At 51.3% G+C, this 21,928-nt stretch overlaps 1 protein-coding gene across 27 annotated transcripts in view; it reads right to left on the bottom strand.

Moving 5' to 3' along the window:
- The window catches only part of DENND2B (DENN domain containing 2B), a 182,453-nt gene that overhangs the window by 21,810 nt on the left and 138,715 nt on the right, over positions 1–21,928 (bottom strand). For 14 of the 27 annotated variants that reach the window (XM_089329052.1, XM_070073717.2, XM_089329060.1 and 11 more), the window contains 3 exons: positions 12,613–13,854; positions 9,512–9,648; positions 1,094–1,239 (listed from right to left, as the gene is read on the bottom strand). In XM_089329052.1, coding sequence (XP_089185178.1) covers positions 1,094–1,239; positions 9,512–9,648; positions 12,613–13,854 — 1,525 coding nt within the window. Of the gene's footprint in view, positions 1–1,093; positions 1,240–9,511; positions 9,649–11,658; positions 13,855–21,928 lie in introns of those variants that run through there. The other 13 variants (XM_089329112.1, XM_070073762.2, XM_070073761.2 and 10 more) reach the window with 4 other exon arrangements.

The following is a 21,928-nucleotide window of genomic DNA, read 5'->3' as shown; positions in this document are numbered from 1 at the left end:
CAAAGCAGATACTGGGCAGGGCAGGCCCATACTCAAATGGCCCCCTGACCACGAGGTCCTGGGCTGTCCCCAGCCCCAGCCCTCAACCATTTTCTGTCTCCCATGACTCTACTTGTGGTGGGTCCCGCTCACTGCTGGGCAGGCAGGCAATCCCTGCAGATGCCCACACACTGTCTGGATCTGCAAATGCCTCACCTCACTCGGCAGCAAATCCTGCTTCCTTCCCAGCCCCCAATATCCTCTTTCCACCCCTCAGTCTGGTGGATACACTTTCAAGGAAAGCCTATTTAAAGTCTTTCATTTTTTAAAATTTTTTGTATGAGCAAATCAAGATTTGTTTAAGTCAGAAACCTCCTGCTGCAGAGTCAGGAGGGGGGTTGTCCGAGAGAGGAAGACCCCGCCTGTTTCAATTCTAACAAAGGGTAAATCTTTTATAAAAGCCATCACAGTATTCCAAAGGCATCAGAAATAATTTTCATATATTCTGACCATTGTAATAAACTATCCAAGGCCCTCATCCACACGGAAAATTAGAATTACTTCCTTCTGCCTCCTGTCACACTGGACAAAACCAGAATGAACTGAAATCCCCAAGCCTTCTCTGACATTTCCTTTTATTCTGCCTGGCTCAGTCCATATCCCACAGATTCAGACGCCCTCACAGAACAGTGGCTCCAGGTGTTGGAGACACCTGTTTGGTTCTCCAAATCTGGCTTGGGGCCTACAGCCAGTCGCCAACTGCTGACGCTGAGATAATTTCTGAGTTGCAGAATACCAACCAGAGCCCTGTCTTCCTGCTGCTCACAGAGGGGGAGAAGCAGTAATGAGACAGGAGGTACAGGGGCTCCTGGCTTAGCTGTACAGCTCAGAGCTCAGGTAGGAGCACAAGCAGATGGAACAGGATGCCCCTAAGAGCACGTCTCGACTGTCCACATGGCAGAAGTCCCTGAGTCCACAGCTCTTTCCTGAGGTGGCCTCGTCTGCCACCTGGTGAGGGAGAAAGCCAGAGGGGAAGCTGGGCCTACGTCTGAGCACACAGGCCCCGACAAGGCCCTCATGCGGACCCAAGCGGCCCACGTCAGGACTGCATTACCTGTGTGGGTGGATTGTACTTCCTGTCCTGAGGACTCCACATCCTGTGCAAAGAGTCCAGCGAGTTCTCAGACAGCTGCTGGGATTTTCGGGCTCTTCGGCTCTTTAAGTCCACATCCTCATACGGATTCTCCTTGGGCAGATCTCCTGCAGAGGAGGAAGAGTTAGAGAAGGGGGAGAAAGGAAGAAGGAAACACAAGGGCGCGTGTGCATACACACACACACGCACACACGCACACAAATAAACAAGCAGAATTCTTCTGAACCAAAGAGAATGGCTTCTGCCTGGCCCCTGCAGCTCATGAGTCATGCAGCTGCCCGTCTGCAGTGGGAAGGCTACAAACGACTCCTGGCTCCAAGTCCAGGAGCTGAGCGCCCCCACCTCCAGTTGAGCTCAGCTCAGCCTTGTCTGGCCTCTGCTTTATAAATTCAGGGATTGCACAAGACTGGCTCAGCCACCCCTGCCTGTGCCCAGCGGGAGGACAAAGCCGACCCCGGGAGCCTTTACTTGGCTCCAGTCCCTCTGCTGCTGACGCCCCAGAGACAGGGAGCTCAAGGCAGGAACGGTGTTCAGAGGTCACACGGCTGGCCCTCTTCCAGCTCTCTGTGGGCTCTCAGTGGGGTCCCACTTCTGAAGGTAGGCAGGCAGGAATTCAAAGACCTCTAGGGAACAGGGCTTGACTAGGCCTCCCTGTCACCTGTGTCACTGTTCAATATGTCCTTTAGGGCAGAGATTTTGTCCTGTTCAGGCAACCCCGGAACCAGAACAGTGCTTAGCAAGTAGCTTGTGCTCAGTAACTACTTGTTCAATGAATCTGGCTACAGTGTCAGTCTATTTCAGCTGCAGCTGAACTCAGCAACCAGAGAACCATCCCAACTCCCCTTTTAGAATAAACTCTCCTGCTGTGACACACGAAGGTGTGAAAGGCTTGGAAGGAGTCTGGGCCAAGGAGCGGGGGTGGGGAGAGTTCCTGCTCTCCTAAAATTCCTGGCAGTGGGCACTGTATTGGCACCACCAGAAAACCTCAGAAAAGTCCACCACACCATGCTTGCCCTCACAGAGCAGGAAGATTTTGAGGGACATCCCTCCCACAGGCTATACCCTCCTGCCCTTTCCCCTCCACCATATACCTAGACTTCTCTAAAACACAGCCAACCATGAGCCAGTCCAGTCCTGGATCAGCCCTGGCAGCAGAACCAAGGTGGCGACGAGGCCCACGGGGACCCTGAGTGAACAGAGCCCTCTGCTTCCCTCGCCCTTGTTTTTCCATATCCTTCTCCCAGTTCCAGCATCGCTGTTCCGGACTTGGGACCTGGGTACCAGTGACAGAATGAGGCTCTGCTGAGGTGAGCAAAGCTGGCGAGAGAGGCAGGCAGGTAGCCTCTCTCCCTTCAGCGGCAGAACTCAGGTTGTGCGTGATCACTGAGCCCCACAGCGGCCTACAGAGACCTGGCTGTGCCCTGCAACCCAGGGGAGTTTAGATCCCACTCCTCAGGGAGCAGGCAGAATAGCAAGCTGTAGGGCTGGAGAATAAACAAGGCTGCTCAGAGTGTCAGCTTTCCTAGATAGGGTGCTGAAGAAAAGCTAATCCCTGTATGCTTCCAGATTCCTCAATTTCCTAAGATGAGGTTCCCCCAAATTACGGCATCTTACTACTGCCATAGAAAACCACGATGAATTTAGGAAATGCCTTCACAGAGGGAGGGATCAGTCCCAGCCAGATAGACTGCAGTGGGGGCCATACAGATCTCTGTAAACGTATGAGTCAAAGTTGGGTTGGGAAAGGATTTGGGGCTGGATTAAGTGATTCCCAACACCAAGCAGAGTCCCCAGCAATGCAGCAGACTTTCCTCTAACAGTCATGCTATTAAAATGACTGGTCTGCATTGCAGGCCCTGCCTTAAGAAGCCAAGGATGAAACCTGGCATTCCCTGCAGGTTTTCTCTGGCCCACCCCACTGCAGGGCACTCAGGGAGGAACTGATGGATTCCCTCCTTCTTGGTTCCTCGCCAACACACATCCTGCAGGGGTGAGGTGGAGAGGGGGATTAAGAATGGGAGAAGGCTGTGACTGTCTTCTCGATCTTGGAAAGCAGGACTAGAGCCGCAGCATTCAGCTCGCAGTAGGGAGAACATTTATTCTAGGAGCATCAAATCTGAACAGCTTTGGGCTGCAAGACCAGCCAGAGTCCTTGTCATCGTTCCACAACCCCGCGGGAAGACCGGTCTCAATCCCTCTAGATCAGGGTTTCTCCAAACTTTGGACATTTGGGCTCAGATAATGCTTGCTGTGGTGGACTGTCTTGTCCACCCAACATGCTAGCTGACATTAGCATTTCCTCAGCTGTAACAACCACACATGTCTGCAGACACTGACAAGTGCCCCCTTCGGGACAGATCCAAGGACAGGAAGGAGGCAGAAAGGACAGAAAGAAGGAAAAAGGCAGGCAGGCATTGCCTCCTACTAGCAACCACTGCTTTCGATAGATATTTCCAAACTCCCTAACAGCTCTGAGCACTCTGACATGAGTGCCAAGGATAACCCTTTGTTCTTCTACCCTTCTCTCTGTCCCTTCTTCTTGCTCCTTCCTTCATTTCCCAGAATCAGAGTTTGTTTCTTTTTTTTTTTTTTAAAGATTTACTTATTTATTTGAAAGTCAGAGATGAGAGGCAGAGAGACAGAGACAGAGACAGAGACAGAGAGAAAGAGAGAGAGAGAGAAAGAGAAAAGTCTTCCATCCATTGGTTCACTCCCCAAATGACCGCAACTGCCGGAGCTGCACTAATCCGAAGCCAGGAGTCAGGAGCTTCTTCCCGGTCTCCCGTGCCGGTGCAGGGGCCCAAGGACTTGGGGGGTCATCTTCTACTGCTTTCCCAGGCCATAGCAGAGAGCTGAAAAGGAAGTGGAGCAGCCGGGTCTTGAACTGGCGCCTGCTGGCGCTTCAGGCCACAGTGCCAGCCCCAGAATCAGAATTTTTAAATACTAATACAAAATCTACAGCTCCAGGAAAAAGATGCAGGACACTGAGGCCCAGAGAAGACAGAAATGTCCAGCTTTGCTGTCTATCAGTGACCACCCGGGAGCAAAACAGCTGGAAATACCATGTTCCCAAGGCCAGTCTTGCCTCCCTCAAGGAACCCGATTTCAGGAGGGTCTCAAGTGCCAGCTCCTCCTATTCAGACCTAATGCCAGCCTCTTCTTTCTCCAGCAATATTTAACACCTCTCTGATGTAACCAAGCCATTAATCACTCCTCCAGGAACTGATGCTGGCGTCAGCCCCAGCCTGGACCCTCACAGACCTATTCCACCCACCCCACCCCCAGCTTCCGAGGCCATTCCTGACCACCCTATGGAGCTGTCTCTCAGATACCTCTCCAGGCAGTAAGGGTGCCCATGGGGTGAGGATGTGTAGAGGCCAAGCAGATTCTGAGTCCTAGAGCCACTAAATAAAACCTGCTGGAGGAAATGAACACCAAAGCAATGGCTCAGAGTGGGGAGAGAGGAAAGCTGGCAACCGGACTCAGAATCGCCTATTGGGGAACAGAGCTCCAAGAAGGCTGAACAAGCTGGAGCCAAGTGGAGAAGCACAGTGACAGTTTAGCAGGGGCATGGAGGGGAGACAGGAAGCTTGGCAGACTGTAAGACTTTCACCTGAATTCCTGACCACACAGCTTCCTCAGAATAGTCTGTCCCACAGCCTCTTCCCAGGAGGCCTGGCCATCTCATCCAGCCCAGCAGGGGAAGCCAGAGGTCTCAACCTTTCCCAGCTTTGCTGATGAGATAAGGGGCAAGGGCATCACCAAGAATGTCAGCTTTGCACTCTTCTGTGAGGCATGTCAGGGCCCAAACAGCCTGGGATCCTCCCACTGGGCCCTGCCCCCACTCCTCCCCATCACTGCTGGTAACCACACAGCAACACCCTCTCACACACCCCCCCCCATCCCTACCCCACAACTGGAAGAACCAGTTAGGGAAGGAAAGAGAGAGAGAGCGAGAGAGCGAGAGAGAGTGCTGAGAATTTCTCCAAAGGAGTCCCAGCTTCCTGGGCCACACCCATGGCTAGGGCCTAGGGTCTGCAGCTTCCCTCCCTGGGACTCTAGTTCCAATCAGCTGCTTGCTGTCCTGGTTCTCAGTCTTTCCTCCCCCCTCACACAGCGGAGAATGAGCCAGGGTCAGGGCCCAACTCCCCTGGGCCAGCTGTCACCCACCCTCCAAGCCTTGACCCCATTTCCCAACAGCCCCGGCCCCCTTCCCTGGGCGGCACCTCTTAGCAGCTTGGTTTCCTGCGGCAACCTCCATCCTGGTAGATACCCTCCTGTGCCTGACTGTTCCCCAGCCTGGGGGTGAGGGAGAGAAGAAAGCAGAGAGTGGAAGCTTGACAGGCTTTGCAGTACACTGGCCCGGTCCCCGGTTTGCATCCCACGAAAGTTCCTGGAAACTCTCCGTCAGCCTGAGCTAGCTGATGGGAGTGGGAATCTCTGCAGGAATGCAGCTCAGGCTCCTTGGTCAGGCGCCGAGGCCACTCCACATAACTCCCTAAAAATGCTGCACATTTTTAAGTGTCAGGCTCAGAATGCAAGTCTAAGGCTTAGCAGGATAGCCACATCTTCAAGGGCAGATGTCAGATTAGACACGCGAGAATTAACAGCCCCAGGAAGCAGGAAGCAGCAAGACAGCAACTTTCTTTCGAACCCCTCCCATTGCAAATTGGCAGGATAAATCTCAGTTTGTTTGGAAGGATCCCCCATGCCCAGCACCCCAGGCACCATGTCCAGTGTGGGCAGGGGGCCAGCAAACTCCCCAAATCCACTGCTGACATGGATGACATGTTAGCCTCAGGACCCACCAGCCCTCAGCCTCCAAGAGCCAAGGAATGGCAGGACGATCAGCTGGTGGTCAGGGCAGAGACTCAGCCTGGGCGCTCTCTGCCTCCCCCTTGGCCCCACTGTCACTTGCCCCAGCAAAGCTCCGTTTGTCCCTGTGAAAGTGAAGCAGCACGGGGCTGGGCAATCTAGCCGGCTTCATCTCACAGAGCGCAGGCCGGGCCAGGACAGGAAGTGCTCCGCGGAAGTCAGGGCCACTGGTCCTTTGGAGCCCATCAAGCGGAGAACACCTGAAGCCTCTGGGGCCGGGGGAGGGACTCCACATTCTGGGGCCTGTCTCCAGGGGAAGGATAAAGACGTAAATTGACTGGAACTTACTAGAGAGAATCTTCTCCCTTGTGTTTCCCTCAAGCCTCCCTGGTCAGCCCTTAAGAGATTCAAAATGCTGTTGGGGGTCCAATGAAGGAAGGAAAACCCCAGGGCACTGTCCTTACTTTAGACTCTCAAAGCCTACCTCCAAGGCCCAAACAGGGGCCTGGGTCACCTCCTACCTTCTTCCAACACCCTCCCCACCTAGCTTCTCTGCGCAACGTCCCAGGCATCCAGAAACAAGAACACTGAAGGAGATGCCCCAACTCCAGCTGCACCCCCCAAAGCCCTAGCTCATCCACCCAAGAAGCATCCAAGTCCCGCCTGTGTTTCCTTGCCTCCTCGGGCAACAGCCGGAGCGGGAGAAAAGTCCTCTCTGAGGAGTGGAGGAACAGGCCCAGCCACAGCTGCCTGCTCTTCCCCTTCTAACCTGACTGAAACAGGCCCAGGGAACAGCTCTGTGGCCGAGGACACTGCCTCCAACATCCCTCCCTAGACACCGACCCAAACAGCAGGAAACAGGGTCACAGACGGTCAACTCCAGGCTAGGAGAAGCAGCTCCAGTCTTTTTCTCTACTTCAGTTCAACTGATGCAAGAACACACCCTCACCTGAAACCCCTGAGCAGTGGCGCAGGGCTGCCCAGGTTCTGCTAGAGAAAGGGGCCCCGTGAGGACCACAGCCTGCAGGGCCTGCAATAATGGGGGAACAGCAGAAGCAGCCCTCTCTGGCCACTGTGGCAGCCATGCTAGTTGCTCCCAAGAGCCCTGGGCAGCCACAACACATCACAATTCCTACCAAAGCAGAGAAAACTGGAATGTATCTCGCAAAGGGAGAGGGCAGAGAGGATGGAGCAGCAGAATTGCTGCTTCATTCACTGGAGAAGACTTTCTTCCACTTTGGGACATTGCACGAGGCGGCAAGAAACACAGGGGCAGCCTGGATGCTTCTCGGGTGGATGAGCTAGAGGTAGGGGTAAGGGCTTCATGGGGTAAAGCTGCGGTTGGGGCATCTTCCTTAACTGCTCCCTCGCTTCTCAGTCTTTGGCTCTGATGCACACAGCTCTTGACCTCAGCTCTGGGAGACCTGTGATACAAAGCTGTCTTTTCCCAGTGGTAAAGGGAAAGGCTCCACCCCACTCTTTTGCTGTCTTAGGCCTCTCACTCCCACAGCTGCCTACCCTCCATTCCCAGGAGAGCAGGCTCTCCCTCTGTGTAGGTCTGGGCATGGCTGCTGTCTCCCCAGAAGGCTGGCCCAGCAGCTGTGAGGAGAAAACCAGGGCAGGAAGGCTCACAGCCAGTGAGGGACCAAATGGTCCCTTCTTCACAGGATCCCAGTCTTGTGACAATCCGCAGCATTCTCTCTACCGAGGCTGCTTCTCTCTCTAACGTGCTAAGACCACGTCCTCTAGCTTCAGGGCCTAAGACAGACACGCAGCAAGCCAATAGGCAATCACTCTGCTTCTCTCCTCTTCACTGAGACAGATAACTTTATTTGAGCAGAACCGAAACCCCCACTGAAGAGGATGAGGGCAGAACTATGAGGAATGCCAGGGCTGCCATCTGGCCCAGCAGTTAAGATGCCAGTTAGAACACCCACGATCCACACCAGAGTATCTAGATTCGATCCCCAGATCTGGCTCCTGATTCCAGCTTCCTGTTAAGGTAAACCCTGCGAGGCAGTCGTGATGGCACAGCTGGGTTCCTGCCACCAACATGTGCCAGCTCCCAGCTTCAGCCTGGCCCAGCCACCAACCCCCCACCCCCACCCACAGGCTATTGCAGACATTTGGGGAGTGAATCAGCATGTGGAAAATCTTTCACTCTGTCTCTCTAATAAACTATTAAGAATTTTTAGAAAAGATTTATTAACTTATTTGAAAGGCAGAGTTAGAAAGAGAGAGGCAGAGAGGGTAGGAGAGAGGTCTTCCAACTACTAGATCTCTCCCAAAATGGCTACAACAGCCAGGGCTGGGTCAAGCAGAAGCCAGGAGCTTCATCTGGGTCTCCCAGACCTGTACATGAGTACAGGAGCCCAAGCACTGGGGCTATCCTTCGCCGCTTTCCCAGGTGCATTAACAGGGAGCTGGATCAGAAGTGGAACAGCAGGGTCTCAAACCAGCACCCATATAAGATGCCGGTGCTGTAGGCACTAATAATTTTTTTAAAGACAAAATAACCAAGCTAAGACCCTCAAACTCAAGTTTGCTAACAGCATGTCCCCCTACTTGTTGAATGACAGCTGTCCATGGGGTCTTGCACTTCAGTCAGAAGAATGGACTGCTCCAAACTGTATTCTCAAGGATGTTTCTGGAGTGAGAAGCCTTGGAAGACAGGCAGATTTGCTTCCTGGCCAGAACGATGAAGATGCTATCTCCTTTTAGGGCAAAGGTTGGGCAGGCCGGGCTCCTCAGCTGGGACATGGCCACAGTGTGCACAGCCTCTCCTCAGCCTCTGCCACACCACCCAGTGAGACTTGTGAGCAAGGATAACCCATGTGTCCATGAAGCTCACGCTGCCTGGTGTGCTGCTATAAAGCCTATGTCTGTAACCCACGGGTGTTGTCCCCTGTCAGCATCTGTGAAGTGGGGGTAATGACACTTGTCAACATGCGCTTTAGACAGAATGTCCTTCCAGAATTCACATGTTGAGACCTAACCACTGTTAGGTATCTGTATCTGTAGGTGGGGTTTCTGGGAAGTAATTAAGTCAGGCAGGCAGAGCCTCACAAAGCTCTAAAAAAGGGACCCCAGAGAACTCCTTTGCCCTTTCGACCTCATGGCTTCCTTTGAACCAGGAAGCAGGCCCTCACCAGACATGGGACCTGCCAGCTCCTTACTCTTCCCTTATTTAACCCTAGCAACCTTCGAAGCGTTACTTTTATTGCTGCTAGCATTAGTGTCCCCAGAGAGCCCTGGCACCAGGTAGGTGCTTTGCCAAGGACACACAGTTAAGGAAGAGTGCACCTTTTGGACTGCCAGCCTCCAATAAGAAAAGGAAGGTTACAGTCTCCCCTTCATGTGCTCCCCTTCGGAGCCCAGCTCATTCAAGGGCCAGGCTGTAGTCACTCGCTGCCTGCTCTTTGCTGAGGGGCCTCCTCGGATGCCCATTTCCAGAAGGAGCTCCCAAAGCTGGGACCACGTCTGCCCACAGGGAATCAGGCGAAACTGGGGGGTGTCTCCCCGTGTACCTGTTCTGCTGCCCCCAGGACCTCTGCCACTGCTTACCCACAATGTCTTCATAGGCATTTTCTTCTAAAGTGCTTTTGGATCCAAACTTGGGTTGGCTCTCAGTACCATTCTCAGTGGGAGAAGAGGGGTACAGGGACTGGAGACTGGATGCATCCTCAAACTCAAAGGATTTTCTGTGGATAACAAGAGCAAGAGTCATTCCCGCTGAGCAGATCCCTGCAGCCCTGCTGGGGAATGACCATGGTGACAGTGAAGCTCAGAGGCCCTCCTCACCAACCAAGCCACTGAGAAAGGCATCAGGGTGGATCCGAACACCCAAAGAAAGCGATGATCTCAAGGGCCCACGCCCAGGGCCCTGTGATGGACCTTATCCCTAGTAACACCAGGAAAGCAGGTCAGAGGCTGTGTGGAATGTCCCTTCCCAGGCATTATCTCATTCATCTTCACAAAGGTGCGACCAGGTATTGTGCCATTTTTCAGATGAGGAGATTTAAGTGACAGGTGGGACGCCCCAGGCTACAACTCCAGGGCTCGATCTTTTATGAGTGGTTTGTTGAAACAGGCAGGGCAGAGCCCTCAAAACAGAACAGACCACTTCTGAGGGGGACTGCAGGTAAATCTGCAGCCAGAAGCCACTTCTAGGGCCCTGCTTTACTTCAGCTAGGGGCTGCTCCTTATCACTGCCCCAGTCACCTCCTCTGGTACTCCAGAAGTTCAGGACCACAGTACTGCCTACTCATGAAAAGATACTGCCCTCATTGGCGACTCCTCGCCCTCGCCAAGGCAGACCCAGCAGGCCCCTGGGGAGGGAGAGGGGGAAGAGCACTGACTGATCCCTCCTTTCACCTGCTGACACCTCCTCCGTCAGTCCTTCCTCTCCTGTTTACTCAACAGCTCCTGAGGGTCCTGGGGCGCAAGTCAAGGACCAGAAGTGTCCAGACACTTCGTGTTCTCCACACGCTGAGCTCTCTACACCAGCACTCCCCGCCCTCACCTCCATTTTGCAGCTGTCTCTCTGGAAGTGATTTTTCAGACCCTTGTGAGGGATTCTTCTTTTCCACTTGCCTTTTAAGTCCCAGGCTCTCAAGAGTTCTGTCTTTAGGACTTTTTTTTTTTTTTTGTCTTGCTCTATACTTTTCAGGGGCCAAATACCCATGGGCCATCTACTATGTATTCCTTGATGATTCCCCAATACATGCCTTTAGCCCAGAATTGTCAAAAGTAGTTAAATATCCAATAGTTCTGAAATGTTGGCCCATGGTCTGCTGCTGGTGTGAGACCAAGTTTTCATTGGCATACACAGTGGAGTCAGCATCTCATGCAGGTAGTTCTCACATCAGCAAAAAGACACAAATAACAGTCAGCCAAATTATCCTTGGCCATCTCCCAGGAAGGTATCACACTGAGGACTGATCTGCTGTCTTTCATCAAGATTAATACAGTCTCTCCTCCAGATTTTTTAAACAGATTTCTTTTTCTTTAGTTGAATACCAAAAGACATATTTGGCTTGCATTTTTTAAAGTGAAAAAGGATATTAAATATAAAGCCACACCCAGCACAACAGTTAGGAGTGTGGGTCTCCTCGCCTCTAGTGAGCACGCCCACATGTGGAAAGGCAAACAGCACAGCGCCCACACTATCTGAACTCCAAGGGCACAGATAATGCTTGCTATGTGAATTTTAATAGGAAGTGACTCCACCACAGATGGGGTTTGTGGGGCGTGCATATTATACACAAATGTAATGTGTACGAGAATGAGTGTAAACCCTTCAAGCTGATGAATCCTCTCCATACACCGTTTAGTCACCAAGCTAACTGCTCTGCTCATGCAAACTTTTGAGCTCAGCACCCTCCTCTATGAGGAGCCTTCCCTCCCTCTCACATCTGATCTGGAGCCTCTCCTCTGGGTCTCTGTGGCCTCCAGCGTGGACACGGTCATGGCATGTATCACAGTATCTGTGATTTATCTGTGCATCAGACCATGAAGTCCTTCAAAGGAAGAACCACATCTTACTTGCCTATGTCCTCCCGACCAGCACAAGGCTTGGTGCACTGCAGGCTCTGGACGGTGTTTACAGAAATGGATGAGCAAACGACAAAGCAAACACTCTTGAAAGGCTGTTAAAGCATTAAAGGGCCAGTGAGCATTTGGGGTGGGGTCAGGGTCAAAGCACTGATTACCCCTTAGCTAAGGGCTCTTCTGGCCCAGAGGCTTGAACCTTCAGGACTTCTTCCTTTCTGCACATGGCAGGAAAGTTTATCTATATGTTGGATTATGACGGATGAAACCTGGAATATGAAAACAGAATGCAGAACACCTAGAAATGAAGCAAACCTAAAGGCCCATCTGACTTTGGGTTAGACAAGAAGGCAGATGGCATGAAGACAGGTCTTCTACAGAGGCTGGCTCCCAGCCTGTCAGCCATCCCCAAGTCTAGCAGCTCCAGAACCCACGTCACTCTGGGAAGAAAGCCCTCAGAGTCCAGGGCTGGAAACACAAGGCTGATTAGTAAACCAGAGGGAGGCTTGGAACAAGTCATTCTTGGAGATGACCAAGAAGCGGGTGAATTGTTCTTTCAGTCTCCTTTTTCAGGATCCAATGATGCCCTCAATACAGGCCACGGTCCCTGTATAGCCAGGAAACCCTCAGGAAAGAGGAACTCCTATTAAATTTGCCAACACTACCATGTTAAATGTAGTATTCAGATAATGCATTGCTTGGAGAAATAATTTTCTAGTGGCGGTGCCTCAGGCAGTAGTGAGGCTAAGCTCCCCTGAGACTGCAAGAGAGTGTTTACCTAAAAGTAAGGGGGCTCTGACCCTCCCATGGAGGACCAAGGAAGTTGACGGGGCTGGGGGCTCAATCCAGGCTCCACTCCAAAGACACACTCAGTCCCTATCTTCAGGGAGAAGAGCTTTCACCCAGCTCACATTCAGCTTTCCTGTATGAGCAGCACAATCGTCTCATTTTCACCACCACAACTACCACCTAACAGGTGCTGAGTGCTTATAAAGCACTCATAAAGCACTTATAAAGCACCACGGACTGTGACCCACGGTGAATTTCTTTTGCATCCTCCACTGAAAGGAAAGCCACCGTGCCCAGCTGTAAGGCGCAGGAGGGGCATGTGTTACCTGCTCTGGGACTTGCGGTGACCGCGCATGTCCTTCTTAGGTCTCCGGGTGACTGGAGGGGCTGGGGTGGAGGGCAAAGGGGGTGGAGCAGCAGGTGTGGGCGAAGGAGGTAGACCATTGCTTGGCTTACTCTTGGGGTTCTTGTCAGCCTCATATTCAAAGGTGCGCTTGGGTTTGGGGACAGGGTTCACAGCGGGATCAGGGGAGCTCTTCGACGGCGGCAGCAGCTGGGAGCCAGGGCTATTTCCAGGGGTCCCTGGCTTGGCGGAACCACTGCCTTCCCTTTCTAGGGGTGGGCCTGCCTCCCCCCCAGCTCCTGCCACTCCTACTGCCCGGCTGCCGGTGCTCCCACTCCCGCTCCCTGTATGCTCTCCCAGGGCGCCCAAGGTTCCAGTCTTCCTTTTCCCTCGGTCTACACTGTAGCAGCTGCTGGGCAGCTGGGGGAGTCCCCGGCCCGGCTGCTCCTTCAGAGCCTGCTCAATTTTCTGGATTTGGCTCAGCACTGCTGAGCTCTCTTTCCTGCTGCCATGCCCCCTGAGGAAGGCACTGGGCTCGCTCCGGCCTGGCCGCTTCTCCAGCCGGTAGGAAGAGTCCCGGACAGGGAGGGCCTCTCCCTCCTCCTCGGTCTCAGGGTAGGAGCACTCGGAGAAGGTCCTGCTCATCCTCCGGAGGCCCTTGAAGTCAAAAGTCTTCTCTGAGCTGCAGGGGGACGGCACCACGCTGGGGCAGCCCTCACTGACCGCCCACTCGCCACCAGAGCCCTCCCGCTTCTCCCCACACATGCTCATCCTGGGAGAGGCCTCGCGGCGACCTTCCCATGCTGATATCTTCTCCCGGATGCCCAGGTTGTGGGCACGGGGGCCAGTGCGGGTCAGCAAGACGCTCCGTGGGCCAGGCCCTAGGAATGGAGTGCTCTGGGCAAGGGGGAGGCAAGCAGCTACTCCCTCTACATCCTGGGCTGCGCCTTGCACACTCCCCTTTCGGTCTTCTCTCTTGCACACCGAAGGGCTTCTGTCCAAGTAACCGAAGCTGGTGGCCTTGAGGGGATAGCTGGGTGGTGACGTGTCTGGGGAGGGATCCTGAGGACTTTGGGGTGAAGGATCGTGGGGGTGCCAGTCCTTGATGAGCACCCTGGAGCTGACGTGGCTGGGGTACCTGCAGGCTGAGGTTTCACTATCGCTGAGGGGGTAGATGGGACTCCGCGGTGGGGAGAGAACTGGAGGTGGAGAGACTGACTGAGACCTAGGGACAAACAAAACAAAACAAAAGAGGCAAATGGCAGTGAGTGGCCCAACAACCAGAGGCATCACGTTTTATTCTCAGGAGGACTCTCAAGCTAAAAGGTACTCTGTTCAAGCAGTGCTCGCTCAAGGACAGCACAAGCTCCTGAACCACGGCAGGCCACACTGAGCAGGCCTCCTGGACGGAGCCCTACACAGGCCTCAGTGATGTCTGCGACAGATGCCCGCTCTGGAACAGGCAGGAGCATCCAAAATCCAAGAGCCCACATCTGACAACCAGCTCTCGGGGGAAAGTGCAGACTGGCAGTGCTCACCAGTTTCCGTGGTGTAAATATTCCTGCTGTGGCTGAGTGACCAAGCTGACAGCACTGGCAACGTGCTAGCAAGAGTGCTTTCGACACTCTCTCCACAAGGAGGCCAATGGCGGCTGCACCCTCTCGCAGTGGCATCACGTCTAGCAGGCATCAGCCATTTCCCAGGCCCAAATCTCTATACAGATTGTACTACCTTCCAGGAGCAGCTCAAAGTAAACATTTTTACATATATTAACTCATTTAACACCCACAAAAATCCTATGAGGTTATCATTGTGTATTATCTTCATTTTTTAAAAAGACTTATTTGAAAGACAGAGTGACTAAGAGAGACAAAGAGAGAGGGAATTTATCTTCCAACTGCTGGTTCACACCCCAAATGGTCACAACAGTTGAGATGGGTCAGGCTGAAATTAGGAACCTAAACTTCTACTGGTGTCTCCCATGGGGGTGGCAGAGGTCCAAGTACATGGGCCATCTTCCACTGCTTTTCAAAGCACACTGACAGGGAGCTGGACTGGAAGTGGAGCAGCCAGGATTTGAACCAGTGCTCTGATCTGGGATGCCAGCGACATAGGCAGAAGCTTAACCTGCTGCGCCACAATACTGGCCCACCCTATTATCTTCATCTTACAGATGGAAAGCACTAATGCATAGAAAGTTTAAATACCTCATCCAAGGTCACTTGGTTGGTAAGTGGTGAAGGCAGCACATGAACTTAAACTACACCATGTTATGTCTCTAAGGAGTAAGCAGAGCCTTTGTCATCTTTGTGAACCACACAGGGCCCCCAGACATAGCCCAGTGGAAACCCCCCACAGTGCTGGGCTCACTTTTGCCTAGAACACAGCATCTGTGTCAGGGGACCTCGTGGTCTTCTCTGCTAGACCATTATTTAAAAAAAAAAATATTTATTTCTTTATTTGAAAGGCAGAGAGTTACAGAGAGGCAAAGGCAAAGAGAGAGAAGTCTTCTGCCAGTTCACTCCCCAAATAGCTGCAGTGGCCAGAGATGGGTTGATTTCTGAGCCAAGAGCCAGGAGCTTCTTCTGGTCTCTGACGTGGGTGCAGGGGCCCAAGGACTTGGGCCATCTTCTACTGCTTTCCCAGGCCACAGCAGAGAGATTGGAAGTGGAGCAGCCAGGACTGGAACCAACACTCACATGGGATGCCAGCGCTGCAGGTGGCGGCTCTATCTGCTACACCACCGCACCAGCCCCTAGACCATTATTTCTTACATGGTATCTGGGAGGTTCTCAGTAAATGATGAACAAAAAAAGAAAGGAAAAGGTACAGGTGAGCTTACTGGTGAAAATCCCAAGCACACTTCCTCCTCAGCGTACTCTCCTAGTTGTCTACTGGGGGTGACCACGGTCAACTCTCACAATTCTTTCCAAACAGTTTTAGTTGGAAGACAGCAAGGTTTTGCCAAACTGCAAGCTGCAAAGGCCTACCTGACCCTAATGACATGGCCCTCAACACCAGGCTGTCCAGCCTCCCAGGCTCCTGAGTGCCATGCCATTCACAGGGCAGCAGCCAGCTGCCCCTGAGCCAGGCTGCTGTCACTGCTTGCTCACACACACAGAAAACTCGAGTTCGAGTGAGTCAGGGATTGGCTGACAATTCCCTGTTGGGTCATAGCCTCTGGCTGCCCCTGATCAACAGGAAACCTCAACATGCTTAAGTTGTTTTTAAAAGGGCAAGTCAAACAAGAGCCATCCCACGTGAACACGGGCACCGATGAGAGAAATTCAATGCCCAGCCAAGCCAATGGCCAGAGGGACTCCACTCAGTGTGGAGGTGTGAACAGAGCTCTCCCTAGGGTAGGCAGAGGCAGGGCAATGCGCCAGGCTCAAGCATGGTGAGGCCCTGATTGACACAGGCCTTAGGTCTCTCACTTCCTTTACAGAACCATAGATGCAAACGGTTACCAGTCCTGCTCCCTAAGCAAATGAGTGACGGAGCTACACAAGGGACTCTATTTCAGTTATTCTCAACTGTAAGAGAGAGAAGACATGTTTAATAAAGGCTGTGAGCCGGCGCTGCGGCTCACTAGGCTAATCCTTGGCCTTGCGGCGCCGGCACACCGGGTTCTAGTCCCGGTCGGGGCGCCGGATTCTGTCCCGGTTGCCCCTCTTCCAGGCCAGCTCTCTGCTGTGGCCAGGGAGGGCAGTGGAGGATGGCCCAAGTGCTTGGGGCCCTGCACCCCATGCGAGACCAGGATAAGTACCTGGCTCCTGCCATCGGATCAGCGCAATGCACCGGCCGCAGCGCACTGGCCGCGGCGGCCATTGGAGGGTGAACCAACAGCAAAGGAAGACCTTTCTCTCTGTCTCTGTCTCTCTCTCACTGTCCACTCTGCCTGTCAAAAAAAAAAAAAAAAAAAAGGCTGTGAGTGTCTGTGATGTGCTAGGGCCCTTGTTCTGGGTGCTGGATACAGAAAATAAACCGAACAGACAAAAATTCATATCCTCACGAAGCTTAAATTCTAGTGGGAAATGACAGGCAGGCACCTTAGGAGACTAAGGTCCTCCTGGAAAGCCTTTTTGAACCACACATGCCTCACCCTCCAGATAATCTGATATGTGCTTCCCTATGGATATGTCTCCCCGACAGGAGATAAGGTGAGAACTCACCGGCCCAGGAAACCACTATTACTTCTGTGAGTATGGGACATGGCTCCCATGGATGGGAAGGTAACATGGTTGAGGACCTCGGGTCCGTTGGACTTCCACATGTTTTAAGAAACAAAAATTCTTGGGGCCAGCATCGTGGCGCAGCAGGCTAATTTTCCACCTCTGGCGCTGGCATCCCAAACAGTGTGCCGGTTCTAGTCCCGGCTGCTCTTCTTCCAACCCAGCTCTCTGCTGTGGCCTGGGAAAGCAGTAGAAGATGGCCCGAGTCCTTGGGCCCCTGCACCTACATGGGAGACTGGGAAGAAGCACCTGGCTCCTGGCTTCGGAACAGCACAGCTCTGGCCATTGCGGCCATTTGGGGGGTGAACCAACGGACAGAAGTCCTTTCTCTGTCTCTCCCTCTTACTGTCTATAACTATAACTCTCAAATAAATAAATAAATAAATAGAAATCTTTTTAAAAAAAGAAAAAACGATTCTTTTTCTTTTTTATTTGACAGGCAGAGTTAGTGCGAGAGAAAGAGACAGAGAGAAAGGTCTTCTTGCTATTGGTTCACCCCCCGAATGGCCGCTACAGCCAGAGCGCTGCGCCAATCTGAAGTTCTCCTGGTCTCCCATGCGGGTGCAGGGCCAAAGCACTTGGGCCATCCTCCATTGCCTTCCTGGGCCACAGCAGAGAGCTGGACTGGAAGAGGAGCAACCGGGACAGAACCAGAGCCCCAACCGGGACTAGAACCTGGAGTGCCAGTGCCGCAGGCGGAGGATTAGCCTAGTGAGCCACTGCGTTGGCCTAAAACAGCAATTCTTAAACCACCCTTAGTGGTGCCAGAATGGCTAAATTTCTACAGGCTTGGAAATTTCTCTCAGTGCCTGACTTGCTTTAATTGCTTCTCTCCTCCCATGAAGGATAGAGTAGACTGGCCCTTTCCTTCTAAGTTCCTGCCTTTGGTATCACTACTGATCTGGGGCCCATGGATACAAGTGTTGCCCTTGCCCAGCCTCCCCACACAGGCCAGGCCCAATGTGCTCCAGAAACTCAAGACAGAAACAGGAGTCCATCTCTTCTGAACTGGAGCCCAGGGATCCCTGAGTTCATTAACAGAGAAGGCAGCATCCACTGATTCAAGGTCTCAGGGACAAAATGGAAACAATGCAGGTAAGGACCTGCCCTCATGAAATTGACATTCTGGGTTAAAGGTAGAAATCATTGTTATCTCTCCATAGGTTTCTTTTTCTTTCTTTCTTTTTTTTTTTTTTTAAAGATTTATTTATTTGAGAGGTAGAATTACAGACAGACAGAGGGGGAGAGAGAGAGAGAGAGAGAGAGAGAGGTCTTACATCCACCGGTTCACTCCCCAAATGGCCACAACAGCCGGAGCTGAGCCAATCCGAAGCCAGGAGCCAGGAGCTTCTTCTGGGTGTCCCACATGGGTGCAGGGGCCCAAGGACTTGGGTCATCTTCCACTGCCTTCCCAGGCCATAGCAAATAGCTGGATCAGAAGAGGAGCAGCCAGGACTTGAACCAGGGCCCACATGGGATGCTGGTGCTTCAGGTAGAGGCTTAGGCCACTACGCCATGGCGCTAGTCCCATTTTTTTTTTCTTTTAATTCGTTCAGTGACCAGAGACTACACCCAAACCCTTCAGTTCAGCATCACTCTGCATTGTTAAGCAGGTGCAACACAAACAGCACTCTTCGTGGACAAATGACCCTGTGTCCAGCCCCACTGTTTGGCCTGGGCACACCTACCAACTCTACCATTGTAATGATGGGATGACACATCTTTCAGATACTTGGTAGTTTTTCTGATTTGCATATCCTTAGTGGCCTGCAAAGCTTCTCTGGTGTTCTTAAGTAAACATGAAGGTTTGAATCTCTTGATTTGCATGATTTTGTGGGGTTTTCTGGGTCAAGGGAATAGCGAGCCATTTTCACACATTTCCTAAGGCCACTGACAGGAAGAGGATCTCCATATGTATCTGATTCTACCTCTTATTAGCAATGTGATCATGGACAAAACTACTTATTCTGAATATCCAGCTTCCTTTCCTTAAAACTTCTAACCACATCACAGAGCTGTTCTAATGGACCAATGAGACCATTAATATGAGATGTTAATTATCATTATTAGCATTATTTTTTATCAAGTTATACTAGATCAGCCATTCTCAGTAGAGGGTAAAGATATCACGGCCTTAAGGTTCAAGTTTCAGTGCAGCCACTTACAAGCTATGACTTTGAGCAAGTGACTTTCTCTCAGCCTCAGTTTCCTTAACTATAAAATGGAGATTTTTTTTAATGTTACAAGGAAAAGCAATAATATGCATCAAATGTTGAACTTACTTTTTAACATAGAGTCTTTAATCTCAGCTTGACAATTACCAGTACAGAATTAACAAGGGGCTGATTATTCAGAATAATCACATGGCAAGGTTTGTCAGTTGAATTCTACCCTTGCATAATACACATCCTCACGAAGAGAAAGGGGCAAATTAAATATGGCTATGAATGCTTCACAGTCCATGCTGTGGGAAAGTACAGTCTATGTCTCTGCCTCCTGAAGCTGGGTTCACACTGTGATTTGCTCTGACTGGTAGAATATGGTGGAAACTAAGTTCCAAACAAGAGACCTTGGGAGGTGAGGGAGTTTTTTCCTTTTCTGTACTTGGAATGTCACCATAAGACTGTCACATAAGGAATCAGTCTAAGTCTTTGAGAGAATGGAGCCTAACTGAGGTACCTTAGTAATAGCCTGCCACCAACTGCCTGGCATGTAAGGCCATCTTGGACCAGCTACATATATAGGTGCAGGAGAAACATGTCAAGGAACTGGCCAGCAAACCCACATAAATGTAAGAAATAATGGATTGTTTTAAGTCATTAAAATTTAGGGTGATTTGCTATACTAAAGTAGTAAAATGGTGCCAGTGAGAAAGGCGAGGCTTGTGTACAACTGACCTGCCCCATCCAGTGTGGAACCTGGAGATTCAAAGCTTATCTAAAAGGGTTAGGAGCGATGGAACTGGGCACTTAGTGTGCCATGGCCGTGTCCATAGTGTTCCCTGGGCCTTGTCCTCCCATGCCTCTCTCTTCCACTACCTCAAACACCAGCTTTCATGATGTCTGGACTCTCTCTTACTTCCATAGGCTGACGCTGATATGGGAGCATTCCCTTGGAAAGGCCCTCTGCAATACCAAGAATTAGCCTCCACCAGTCACTTCTCCCAGGTTAAGGAAGGCTCAGGAGAATGTGTCACCTGGAAAGCATTAAGGCCCAAAGAGGGACACAGCAGGGGCCAGGTGTCACCATGCTTGGTTCTTTGTGACAATGAATTTACACAGCAGGTAGTGTGTCTGCTGGCACAGAAAGAAAGCACTCAGGCTTTGGTTTTACTCTATTCTAGTTCCTCAAACTGAGATTGGGAGTAGAAGTTAAGATTATACCCCTCTACCCCCTACAGTGGACAAGAAGAACCCATGGCCAAGAGAACAGAGAGAACAGCAGGGCCTGGATCCAGGAGGTCTCAGGAAGCTGCCTTTGGGTCTGGTCTCCCATCCTGCCACTGACAGTTTCCAGCTTCACTTATTCAGGGTTCCCAGGACAGCTCTTCACCCGCCTTCTCCGAACCTGTGCATTGGAAGCCACCTGTCAGTCAGATCACAGTGTGTCAGCTGCACAGATTTGAGACACACCCTAGTTCTTCATTCACTCAGCTGATATATACTGAGTACCAAGTATATTCCAGGCAGTATCTTATACATTAAGGATCAGCAGAGACTAAAAATAGACAAAGTCTCTTTCTACGTAGGTTGCATTCTGGTGGTGAAACACATTATTGCCTTTATGGTGGGTAGACAATAAACAAACCAACTCTGTGAGATAGTTATGAGGCCAATAAATAATGAAGAAGGACAAAGGGATAAGAGAGTAACAATAGGGATAAGGTGCTGTTTTATACAGGGAGACCAGAGACGGCCCCTCTGCCAGGGAACAGGCGGAAACAGGCTGAAAGAAGTGATCAATGTGTTTATCCAAGGGAAGAACATTCCAGGCAGCAGGTGCAGCAGGGCGAAGGATCAAGACAACTGCATACACTGTGTTTCAGGGACAGCAAGGAGACCGGTGTGGCCACATCGGCAACAGAGGCCACATCCTGCAGGATGCAATGGGTCACGGATAGACCTGGGCAGCAATCCAAGACAAAGAGATTACAAAGACTCAGATTAGAATGGCAGCAGTAGAGACAAATCTATTTTTAGGACCTGACCAATAGGATTTGCTGATGGACTGGATGAGGTGGTTTGAGAAAAAAAAGACAGGTCAATAATGATATGAACATCTTTGGCCTGAGCACCTAGAAGATGGACCTCAGCTTAACTTCAAGTAATAGCATATAAATATTATTTATAATTATGTTACTAGATGAGATCATCTAGAGTGTGAAGTGTTGAGTTGTGGGACATTCCACATTCCAGTGTTTGGAGGGCAAGACAATAAGGAAGAACTAGCAAAAGAGGTTGAATGACAAGAGCATTTAGTGGGACTGGTGTAGAAGGTCAAGTCTCCATCTGTAGCACCGGCATCCGATATGGGCACAGATTCAAGACCCGGCTGCTCCACTTCCAATCCAGTTCCCTGCTAATGCGCCTGAGAAAGCAACAAAACATGGCCAAAACGCTTGGGGCCCTGCACCCACATAGGAGATACAGATGAAGCTCCAGGCTTCAGCCTGGCCCATCTCCGGCTGTTGCAGCCATTTAGGGAGTGAACTAGCAGATGAAAGATCTCTCTCTCTCCTTTTCTCTCTCTCTCTCTCTGCCTCTTTCTCTCTGTATGTTTGTCTTTCAAATAAGTAAATATCTTTAAAAAAAAAAAAAAAAGAGCATTTAGTGAGGAAAACAGGGTGATGACAGTGATGTTCTGAGACCTTCAAGAAGTACAGAGAGACCAAATGAATCATTTCTGCCAACAAGTTAGTAAGACAAAGACTGAGAAATGACCACAGGGTTTGCAGAGAGGTCTGCTGGAGAGGAAGAAAAGCTGTGCTGGGAAGAATTCGGGAAGATGGGAGCACAGGAAGTGGAGACAGTTCACACAACTCTCTCAGGGTCTTCCTAAAAAAGGGAA

The sequence above is a fragment of the Oryctolagus cuniculus genome, chromosome 1 (assembly GCF_051225735.1).
Source record: "Oryctolagus cuniculus isolate XC-2025 breed Fujian yellow rabbit chromosome 1, ASM5122573v1, whole genome shotgun sequence".
NCBI lineage: Eukaryota > Metazoa > Chordata > Mammalia > Lagomorpha > Leporidae > Oryctolagus > Oryctolagus cuniculus.
Note: the sequence above shows the minus strand (reverse complement) of the source record. Positions and strands in the feature narration are given on the sequence as shown.